This window comes from Perognathus longimembris, chromosome 2 (genome assembly GCF_023159225.1).
Source record: "Perognathus longimembris pacificus isolate PPM17 chromosome 2, ASM2315922v1, whole genome shotgun sequence".
Lineage (NCBI taxonomy): Eukaryota > Metazoa > Chordata > Mammalia > Rodentia > Heteromyidae > Perognathus > Perognathus longimembris.
In genome coordinates, this window is record NC_063162.1 from 37800920 (window position 1) to 37812916 (window position 11997).

The window sequence follows — 11997 nt, forward strand, 5'->3', positions numbered from 1 at the left end:
TTGAGAATTTCCCATATAGCACTGTCCTGGGGGTAAGTGGGGTGGTGGAATCCAAAAGTGTGTGATTCAAAACATAGGATGCAAGTCTAGTAGAGGCGATGTGATAAGAAAACAAATAATTAGAATTCAAAGAAGAGACACTACGCACTGATGGTTCCAACCTCCTTCATACAAGAACCAAGAAATAGTGGATCATACCTGAGACTAGAGCAATCAGTCTGAGCTTCATGTAGAGAGACGGTGTCTTCGTCACACCTGTGGATAGGTGGGAAAAAAAGGCATGTCAGACCCAACTATAGCAGCAATAATCCAGAATGATTTTAAGATTAGCATGGTTCATTATGAAAATGTAACCCTCCTCACCCTGATTCCTAGCCATATAACAGTACCCAGGTTGTCATAGCAGCAAACTTAAAAGGTGAGAGTCAGATATGACTGTTCTTGTACACATCACTGTGCTACAGACATCACATAAGCTAACAAGACATCACTCGGGACACAGGTAGTCTTAGCCGTATGGTTATTTGGCACCAAGAAGTGGATTGTTGTTGGCCCAAATGATTGTACTTTGCAAAAGGTTCCACATTTGCAAAAATAACTCTTTTAATTTTCTCTTTATGTAGTCCCAAACAATGCTAGATCCCAAATGGTTTATTCTATTGGCCTTGGATTTTCTTGATCTTAGGGAAACAATCCAGTTCCTTTTCGCAAATCTTCTGAATTAACTTTATGACAAAGTCTTGACTCTTCCATACTGAAAAATCTTCAATGCTTTGCCTTGCTGAGGGAAATACGGAATGGAACAGTTTTCTTACTCTAGACTTAGTTTTTGTTCTCAGATATTCTTACCATGCTCCCGTCCCAGTTGGGACTGCTTTTCCATCTTCATGGCAATGCATTTTCCCAGAGATATTGATGCAGTGGAGCACAGTACTGCATCAGGTAAATACTTTTAAAAATATAATTGAATTCAAAATTTGTGTTTTTTCAGCAGTTGTCGTCCCTGAAGTAATTCCATAGTCACTGAGCTTTTATTACATGCCAGGTATAATGTTGGAACTCTGCTTTCAAAACTTTCTAGGGCTAAGGACTAGTAATCTTTTTTTTTTTTTTAATTTCCAGTTCACTATGGACAAATACTTAACAATGCCCCAATAGTGTCAAGTTCTTACTAAAGTTACTAAATGCTTATTCCTTATTTCTGCTTTTTTCTGGATTCAGTTAAGATACAAACAATTTAGATACTTATATATTGAATAGCACCACTTATAAAGAACACAAAATTTAGCCAGGTTGTCAGTGGCTCATGCCTGGAATCCTAGCTACTCAGGAGGCTCAGATACAAAGGATAGAGGGTCAAAGCCCTTCTGGGAAGAAAAGTCCATCTGACTCCATTGCAAATTAATGAGCACAAAATCAGACTGGAGGCATGGCTCAAGCAGTAGAGCATCAGTCAAGAAGAATGTGAGGGCCTGAATTTAGGCCCTAGTACTGGCAAATACAATTCTTTCACTACATTAAGATACTTAATTTAAAAAAAATTCTGTACTGGCAATGATGTATAATTAACCCACAAATGAATTGATGATAGCTCTATTTCTCATCCCCTAAGAAGCTCTTTTTAAATTATGGCTTATGTAGTGAGTTAAACAAAGCCCACCTACAGACTCTAACCTTCTTTATCTGCTGAAATATTTTGTTCCTTGTAGCAAGAAAAAAATCACTTGACTTAAAAAAAAATCTCCTTTCAACTGAATAGTCCAAACTTCCTTACTGTCTCATGTCTTTGATTGCCAAACACTCACCCTGTCCATCTCAGGAAAAACAACAATTAAATTCACAAGTGCAACATTCTATTCCAGCAGCAGCATTCCCCTAACAGAGCATCTGGGCTTTATAACATTAATAATAGTAATAATGTTTTCCGATAGCAAAGAATAGAAATCCAGGACTGGAACATGGCTCAAATAATAGAGCAGATGCCTTAACAAGAGTGAGGCCCAGAGTTTAATCCCTTGTACTGCAAAAGGAAGGAAGGGAGGGAGGGAGAAAGGGAGAAATGGAGGAAAGGATGGAGGGAGAGAGAGAAAGAGGAAGAACAAGATAAAATGACAAAGAAAGAAAGAGAGATAGAGAAAGAAAGAAAAGAAAGAAATAGGAGAAGAGAAAAGAGAGGAAGAAAAAGATAAAGAGAGAAGGAAAAAGAAAGAAAGCAGGATTGAGGCAGGGAAGCAGGCAGATGGGAGGGAAGGGGAGGGGAGGGGAGGGGAGGGGAGGGGAGGGGAGGGGAGGGGAGGGGAGGGGAGGGGAAAGGAAGAAAAGAGACAGAATTTTGTCTCCAAGGAACTAGAGGTCAATCTGAACCTGGGATTCAACCCTGGAGCTCAACCATGCCAGTTGTTTGGGAATTTGGCAAGAACTAATTTCCCCCTTCTGATTTGATTTATGAATCTTTCTCCTCAATGTATGATCAGTGAAAACTTATTGATGTGTATTTACTACATTTATAAAACTGATATATGGAATACTAATATCTTTGTACAATAATAACAAAAAAAATTATGGAAAACATACAAAGTTGCCAATGTTTTCTGAAGCTTAACACTAGACCAGATTAATGGATCCAATTGGAATAGTTTCTGAACAACTCCAGTGGCCACTCAGAGAAACACAATTCCAAGATCCCAGATTCATATATTGAAATTGGTCTCTCTATTGGCTTACAAGACAATGAGAAACAGGAACACTTTGTATGGTGTAACACAACTCATCTACTGGTTCATTCCTATATTCTCAAATCAGCCTTGCCAGTACTGAGAGTTGGAATTAGCATCACCTAGATGCTGTTATTGTTCAGGAGTCCAGGCCCTAAAGTGGGGAAGCCTGAATTGTTTCTGTTCCACCCAGCTTTCTCTGCATTCCCAGAGGCTCAAGAGAGTGGAAGACCAATAGGTCACCAAATAATAGTAGCAAAAGAAGTATCCACAAGTTTTCTTTTTAGCTAAATAGGAAGGGAGGTCTCAGACTGGCTGGCAGATAAAATGTCTATTGCTAGAAAGTGATTTCTGTGCCTGTAGTTCCATATCCCCTGAAAGCACAGTTGCAGAGGTAGAGTCCTGTGGGGTTTCTCAGTGTGGGGGCCTTAGAACAACTACCATCCTGGATTACCTGATTAAAATGAGCAGGCACTAGCTGCACTTCTACTTTAGCCCCCACATCAATTCTCTTAGGATAGGGCCAAGGAATGTGTTTTTGTTTTTTTTTTTTTGAGAAGGTAATATTAAGATTTGAACTCAGGGTTCCCATCTTGCTAGACAAGGATTCTACCATTCGAGTCATGCCTACAGCATTTTCATCTTAAGTTATTTCACAATAGTGCCTTGATGTTTTACCCAGAGCCTCAGACTGAGAATCCCCTTCTACTTCCCAAGTAGCCAACTAACCAGAACTACAGGTAGATGCCATCACATATAGCCTTGCTTTTGAGATAGGGTCCCAGCAACTTTTAGGACTGGGCTGGCATCCAACTTCAAGCTTCCTATCTCTGCCTTCCAAGTAGCTGGGATTATAGGCATGATCTACCATACCCAAATCAGGAATATAAGTTTTTGAGCCAGGTTGCCCTGGCTCAAAAAGAGTTTTGAGCTAAACGTTTCCAAAACACAGAGCATCTCTGAGCTGACTTGAACATAATCACCTGTTCCTGATGGCTCTATCACAGTTACTCTGGGAGAAAGTCTAGGAGTTGTAATTCCCACCACCTCCAGTCTCCTTTCCCAGCTGGTAGTGGTGATCATTTGCTTTAGAAAACCAATAGTTTGGATAAGTAGTCTGCATTTTTGTGTCATTTTAAATAACAAATTAGCCAGGGCAACATGGAAAAATAAGAGATTAAAAAATGTTAACGAGACAGAAAAAAAGGCCATGTTAAAAACATTTGAGTAGGAAAATAAATTGACTTGGTCTAGAAGTACACACAGCTCTGGGCCTGGGGAAAACCAAGCAGAGAATAAAATCTATTTTTGAGCCCTGAATTTCACTTCTATTTAACTCTTATAAGACCCATCAATTGGACAAGTGCAACTCTGAATGATTATAGTATCTGATAAAAATAATTCATATTAAAATATTAATTACAACTTGATCATACTTCCCAGAGACAAACTTTTTTTTATTTGTGTATGTATGTGTGTGTGCACGCACGTGCACGTGCACATGTTGTGCCAAGCATGAGCTTGAAGCTTGAACTCAGTGCCTCATGTTCTCACTTGGCTTTTTTGCTCATGGCTGACATTCCCTCACCTGAGCCAGGCCTCCACTTCTGGCTTTCTTTTCTAGTTAGTTGGAGATAAAAGCCTCAAGTACTTGTCTCCCAGAACTGGCTCAGATCTCAAACTCTTGAGAAGTTTGGATTACAAGTGTGAGTCACTGGTGCCTGGCTAGGGACACTGACTCTTAAATTTCCATTTTACTATGGGTTAGGACCAAAGACCTTAATCCAAAAGAAATTATTTCTTCATGGAATTTCAGTGGGTGTGGGTGGAAGAAAATAGAAATGGGATAGGGACAGGGAGAGGAGTTGTTCTCGTCTCTAGGACACACCAGATGGGAAAGTGCCTCCTCAGTGCAGGCTTAAGCATTGGCCTGCAAATATTTACTGAACACCTGCTAAAGTCTCCATATCAGAATAAGCTCCCCAGACCTGTTGGTTAAGGAGTCATTCCCAGGGAACCAAGGGACATGGTTTATGTTATTGAGGGAAGGGAAAAACATTATGTTTAACAGTGACTTCTTTTAATTGACCCTAGTCCGTGCTGTCTTACACCTATGAGGCTTTTGGTATGTTTCCAACATGCTTCTTAGATTCCTATATTAGCCAGATGGCATACCAATTATCACTCAGAGGCTTTTTAAAATAAACCACTGTCACTTCTCTGAAAGTAACAACATGATCTTATGCAATCAGAATTCCCTGGGGAGTGTCCAAAGACAAAGCTCTTCATTCTCCCCCAACATTAAATCAGAAACCTTTACACACACACACAGAGGCACACGTGCACACACACATGTGTGTGTGTGTGTGTAATTGAACTGAAGTCTAGATCTAAATATCTCCATTTTGTAGCTGCTGAGCTCATGGCTGACTCTGGGGATTCAGCCACATAGGACTCCCAAGAGTCCTCCCCAGAAAACACTTGGTGCTTAGAATCACAAAAGGGAAGAGACGTACATGTACCTGGGCACCTGAACCAGGAACTCCAGGCCTCTTGTTAGCCCACAGATTTTGACACATAGTTCTCTTCTTCTTTCAGGCTCTCAGCAAAGCAAAGTTGACGCATGGGTTACTAACAATATCATTAGCAAGATGTGGGTCCCAACCAGTATTTTATAGTGCACCTTCTATTTTGTTTTTAAAGTAATTGCTTCAGTGAACTTAAAGCTTAGCACTAAGACAGTAGCAATTCAAACACAGTAACAAAAGAAACAGAGCCTAGGAAGAAGTGCAGACTCTTGTCTCTCTGTCATTTAGGGAATTAGGGAAAGGTAAGGCCTAAAACTCAAATGGTATTTCTTTCTATATTGTTTTGCATTTTGCGGGGAACTTTAGCAAACTGCTCCGAAGTTAGTTGGGGTTTCTGTAATGTGCTGTTCAATGTAATTGAGGAGTAAACAACTTTACACACACCTTTTTTTTTTCTCCTGAAAAGCCTTCCAGAATGACTTTTGTCAAGAGATCTCAGAAGTAAAACACCATACATTTGCCTAGAGAAATACTACTAATTGACATGTATAGGTTATACCTGTACATATAAATCACATATAGTATTAGCAAAATAAGCTATCCAATGTACAGTACAGCTTTAGGAAAATGTAGCCAGAAAAGGATAACCATCTAAACAATGAACTATAGATATCTAGATAAAACTATAAATCTCTAATAAAATTACTAAGCCTTCTGGCCTGAGGTTAAACCGTCACACTTCTTTATACCATGTTGTAATGGTGTCACCCTTATCAACAGCTTTAACCATACAACCAGATGATTCATTCCTTCTAGAAACAGTTCTTTGAGGTCAGAAGACAAAAATGACAAAGGCCAAGCAAGAAAAGTTCACTCCTCTGTGACTTAAAATCTGTAGACACAGAAAGCAAGCAAGGATAACTTTAGCCTGTTTATCACATGCTGGAATTAAACTCAAGTCATTTCCCATCGATCTGGCATTTGTAGTAAATGTATAGGGCATGAAATGCATGAAAACTGACAGTAATGTTGGCCAAAGACAACCGAGCTCCCTTTCAGCCATGTCAAAAGCAGATGGGGGAAAAAGAGCTTCAAGAACCCATATCTCAGAGCATTGAGCATTTGCAATCAATCTGCTGGCATTAACATCTCTCCTGCTGTTGCTAAAATGCTGATTTCAACCTGTAAAGATTTCTAGGCCACCACAATCAACATCTGTGGGAAAACCCCAGGCTACAAAAGACAATGCCTACCCTGCAGACAGGGGCCGGGGAAGGTGGCTACCTTCATCCTTCATGATAGTTACTTCCACAGGAGATTGCGGGGGGGGGGGGGGGGGGGGGAGGAAGAGGCCGGAATAAAAGCATGCAAGTCTCGTTTTAATGGCAGGAATCACTTACTCTGTTACAGCGGTGCTGCTGAAGGAATTATCCTGAAGGCTGAAACAGAAACAAGAAAACATCAGCCAAGTCTGGCCGGGGAGCCGTCTCCCTGATTGCTCTCCGGGAGTTAGAGCATGCACACAAACATGGCATTGCAAGGCAAGTCTCAGGGCTGGCCTGGCACGCTCGCTCTACCTTGGGCTGCTGTCTGCACATGCTCGTAACGACACCCCCAGCAGGGGCCCAGCCGCACGGGCGAACCACAAAGCCCAGCAGCCCGCGAGGCTGCGGGGGACCCGGCGGGGCGGGGCGGGGCGCGGCGGCGGCGGGCCCCAGCTCCGGGAGATGCAGCCTGAGGAGCACCTGGAGAGTTCCTACAGGACCAACCCTTCGACCTCACCCAGTCCCCCCACCCCACCCCACTCCCCCGTCACGCGTTGGTGGTGCCAGGCGGCAGGTCCTGACGGTTCCTTGCCTAGGTGCCGAAAACACCCGGGAGACCTGCTTTCTTGCAGGCGTCTCTGAACAATTTGACAGAGCTACCTCCCCATCCCCCACCCCACCTCCCAGGGCCGGAGGCTTTGCGGGGATGCACCCCCATTTTCAGATAAACGCCGGGAGGGAGGGAAGGAGGAGAGACACCGAGGTGGTTGCTGTTGTTTTATTTTTATTGTGTGTGGTTTGTGTTTTATTGCCTAACACCGCCCCACCACCCCACACACCCCACCACCACCACCAAGTGCATTGGAAGATGCGCTGGCTGCATAGCCCCAGATCTGCCTGCACTCTTGTTATTTCAGTCCCAGAGAAGAAAGCGCCCAGCCTGGGACCACAGAGCTGTGAATGAGCCCACGCAGGGCGTGTGGAGAGTGTATTCCAGGCATTCTCTGGTGACTAGGACCCGGTGCAAGGGGTGGGGACTTGCTACTCCCAGAGCAGCCCTTCCGAGCTCAGCTCAGCAGCACCTTTCACAAAGGATGACGTGGTTGAACCCACAAACGCCTTCCCCTAAAAAAAAAAAGCAGCCTTGTAGGTGGATATGAAGGCGATCAGCCCCCACTTCCTTTATTTGTCCTGCTCTCTTTCCATTGTTCATCTCTCCTGACCTTGATATGCAATAAACAGTCATCTGTAAAAGATGCCTATATGGATTTTGAAAGATTTCCCACCCCACCTCCCTTTGATGCTCTGCTACCGGAAGGAAGCTGCTGTGAGGGTGGTTTCTAGTCCTAATTATATAATCCAAATGTTGAGTTAAGTTATAAATCCTGCCCCCTCTCAAAGCCTCATTTTTTGCCATTTTTTTAGTAATTAGAAAATGTATCAAAATTTTACAAAAAGGAGGTTTACCACTTTTGTATATCACACTGGTTTTCACAGGTCCACCCAAGGACTTGTTAATTTTTTAGCAAAATTGTACTTGTGTTTGACTACTGACTAGATCTCTCTACCATGCTGAAGTTGCATGCTAATTTGCCCGTTTTATTTATTCTGCCCATAAGGGGGAAAAAGAAACAAACCCTTAATGTTTATGGTTTTATTGCACTGTAGGATGTTTGCCAATTTTACATCAAACCAATCATTTTACATCTAATCAAACTAACTTCTTGGCAAATGTCTCTAAGTATTCAGATCTTCAAAATATTCTTGGAATCAGCTTCACCGTTTTACTTTCCCTCATGAATAGATGAATAGGTCTCTGATGTGTGTCGATATATCTGAATGGAAGTCCTGTTTTTTACTTTTAAAGTGATACTTAGAAAAATCAAGTTGGGTTTTCAAAGCAAAACAGGATTCACCGAAGTTTCCTGTCATTTTTCCTTTCCTCTCCCCAAATAATTTAAAATCAGTTTAATAAAACCCTCAAATGGCCTTGAATTGTATGGATTAAATACATTTAGAAATATTAATCCTTTGAGTGTTTAAATATGTTGTACATAGGTTCTTAAACCACCTACCATGTCATTTGAGCTTGTTTGGAGAGGAACGGAAACAGCCTCTTAGTGTACTGTCACAAATTTAGGTCTTTTCTTATTTTCTGAGTCTGATAAAGCAACAGACTATAGTCAGCATTCTTCCTTCCATGATTTCAGGGTTGTCAGTTTGCAGAAAGCCTGCGCTCTATGGTGTCGATTGCAAATGTTTCAATGTGGAGAAAAACCATGCTTTTCCCATGTGAATGTTCCCAGTGACAAATTTGAAATGGAAAAGAGTAATGTGTTCAAAAATACTTCTGAAATGTAAATACTGTAGAGTCATTGAAAAGAAAATGATATAAAAAATGCACTCAATAGATGCCTATGTTCAATAATGTCCATGGAAAATAAAGAATTCTCAACAATTTGTGAATACAAAAGATGGAATTAGGTTTTGAGTACTACTCATGCACAATGAAAATAATTGGTTGGTATAGCATAGTATAGTTAAAAACCAGAATAAAACCCCATCAGTTAGCAATATATAAGAATTATTTTAATTTTTGCTGCTCACCTCAATTCTTACATATGTTCTCATCATAAACTAGGCATAGAAACTGTCTTTAAAAGTAGTTTTTCAAGTGGCTTTTCAAAAATGTTTGGTACTATACAACCATGATTATCTATTATATGACATGTAGACATTTAAAGACCATCAACCTATCTAAGAAGCACCTCAGATAAAGTTCAAACACAGAAGCAGAAAAATTAATACTGGAGTTTGTGAAGAAGTTCGAAATCAGTATTTCCCAAAGCAACAGTAGAAGCTTAGTTCCCCATATGGGCCAGGAATTTTTTTTAAGTTACATGGCCTAAAATAAGTTTTTGAAAGGAGGTATATTATAAATTCACAATGTACCCTAGGCAGCAAAGAAAAGCATTTCATCTATTTTTAACCAGTGTTTCTCCAGTTCATTGAAGACAAAAATAATAGTATTTTGGCTAAAAATATCAGTTAAGCACCATGCATAGTGAGGAATTCTGAAAAAACAGTTCTTAAGTTTATAAAAAAAAGTGTAAAATGGTTGTTTATGGAACAAATGATGTCATACACTTAACAGTGTCTCATTGTAATAAGCAAGACAGAGCCTCTCTTATAAAGTTTTGGAATATAATATAGATGTAATATAGATATACCAAACATATATATTATAAAGTTTCCTAACATATTATATATAATATATTCCAAACCTATATATTGTATATTTTACACACACAACTGTACTTTATATAAGAACAAGGGGAAAGTAAGGATGTCAAACTTGAATATGACTGTTACATGTTAAAAGTGTCAATGTTTTACTTTTTCTATTAATACTCTTAAAACCAACATCTGAATTTCATATTTAATACCCATAGTTTCTTTATTGTAATTGGGAAAAATGTAATGCTAATGTATTGACTTAGCTATGCACAAAATATATAACAATAGTAGAGTTCTCAATATATTTCCAAAGCTATTAGGGTTCCTTTAATATTTTAGGTGAACAATTACATCTCAGCTTCATCATCTATATGGTGGACAACCATAATCTATTTCTTGGGTTCTTCCAGAGATGAAATGACATTTCTAGAACAAAAAAAATGTTAAACATATTAGTTTCATCATGAATATTCTCATTGTTGTGTTATTAAAAGTTTGGAAGATAAACATAAACTCTGTGCTTGGGTAGCAGGTTTACTGATGGTATTTTCTTTCTTTCTACATCCTAGCTGGCTTTTAAAGAATCATAAACTTTTATAATTTTGCTAAATATGAATTGGCTGAGGTGGCTAAAATGAGCTTTCTCCAGAATGGTTTTATGCTTACTTTATGATTCTTCAGTTCAAAATACTGGCACATCCCTGGAGGAACAGACAATTCTGAGAAATCACTTGCTGCTAGATGCTGGGGCAAGGGGCCAGCGTCTTCACAATGCCTGGAAGTCGGCGGAGGCTTCTGCTCTGTTGGCCTGGACACAATGACCTGTCGCTTCCTGCCAGTGTTCTTGGGAATGAACAGTCCTGTCTGTGAAAAAGAAGACTCTTGCCTGAAAAGATAATTTTCCATTAAAAACGAAATCTAAAATTTCTCTGATTACCTGCCCTCTATTCTTTCCTTTGCCATCCCTACTATTTGATGCCATAACAAAAAGGGGCTCATTATCTGAGTAGTTAATATTTGAGCTGCAAAAGGAGGTGTAAAGAAGTAAAGGTTTGATATAAAAAATGCACAGTTGTCACATTGTTTATGGCATTTAAGCACTTATCCCTTTTTAATGCTGCAGTCTACTTCTATCTGACAATATCTCCCTGATTCATTTAACCCTAAAATGCAGATGTAAAACAATGACTAATTGAAATTTGAATTTTTGTGAAAGAATATCATGAGGTCAATGGAAGTGATATTGGGGATGAACTTAAATAACATTCAAAACCAGTGGCAAATGGAAGTGAAGCCATGGTGCAGTTGGTAGAGTGACAGCTTTGAGGGGCAAAAGCACAAAGCTCTGAGTTTAAGCCCCAGGACCAGCACACAAAAACAGTAGCAAGTGAGGCTTTCCGAATAGCAACCCAACTTCAAATTTGGCCAGGGCCATGCTGGGCCATTTCATAACGGAATGAATCCAATTTCAAAGACTTAGGAGTGATCACTGGAAAAAATTATAAAAACCTTTAGTTAATTTTTATAAATGCTACCTTTTTGTAATTATGTAGCAAGAGTCCAGTCTGAGGTGAGGCTTATCAAATGTTAACTGTTGAAAAAATTTTTAGAAGAAATTGTATAATATCCCTTTAGCTGGCAAGATTTTAAGCTTTATTGTTTCTAGGAATTAGCTCACTATTTCAATTCTTTCCAGAATGTATAATAAGGGGGTATTTTTGTAATTTCATTAGTACTTATCATGGCCTATCAAACTCTATGTGCTCTGCCCTGTTTTATAACTAAGAACCTGTCCCAGAACCTGTGCCACGAACACCAACTGAACTAGGCTCTAGTGTACCTTCTCAAGGAGAAATTCCCTAGCTTACCATCTCCTACCACTCTTTTTGCATTATTTTTTTCATAGGACGTATAACTATCTGATATATCATATATATGCATGTGTCATATAATTGCTATCCCTTCTTCAATAGAAAAAAGACTCTTTACTCTTATTCATGATTATGTATCTCCAGAGCCAAAAAAATGATATTTATCATAGTAACTACCCAATAAATATTTGTGGAATGAACAGAACAGTTAGTTCCATTTTTCTTCAAGATAAAGCTCATTTTTCTCTTTATTATTATTATTCTTTTCCTATTTAGGATGAGGTGCTAGCTTAAATTTATTTTAAATTAATTTCTCAGAGACAAGTTTTTTTTTACATAAGAAGGGTCTCCAATATCTCAAACTGATTTCATGCTGATAAAC

The 11997-nt window shown here is 39.5% G+C and overlaps 1 protein-coding gene across 6 annotated transcripts in view; it reads right to left on the reverse strand.

Moving 5' to 3' along the window:
* Window positions 1–6955, reverse strand: part of Fam13c (family with sequence similarity 13 member C) — a 103337-nt gene extending 96382 nt beyond the window's left edge. For 5 of the 6 annotated variants that reach the window (XM_048338813.1, XM_048338812.1, XM_048338810.1 and 2 more), the window contains exons 1-2: window positions 6643–6807; window positions 199–255 (exon numbers count right to left, since the gene is read on the reverse strand). In XM_048338813.1, the coding sequence (XP_048194770.1) occupies window positions 199–255; window positions 6643–6704 (119 nt within the window). In that variant the 5' untranslated portion in view covers window positions 6705–6807. The other variant, XM_048338815.1, reaches the window with a different exon arrangement.
* Window positions 6956–11997: the final 5042 nt, after the last annotated feature.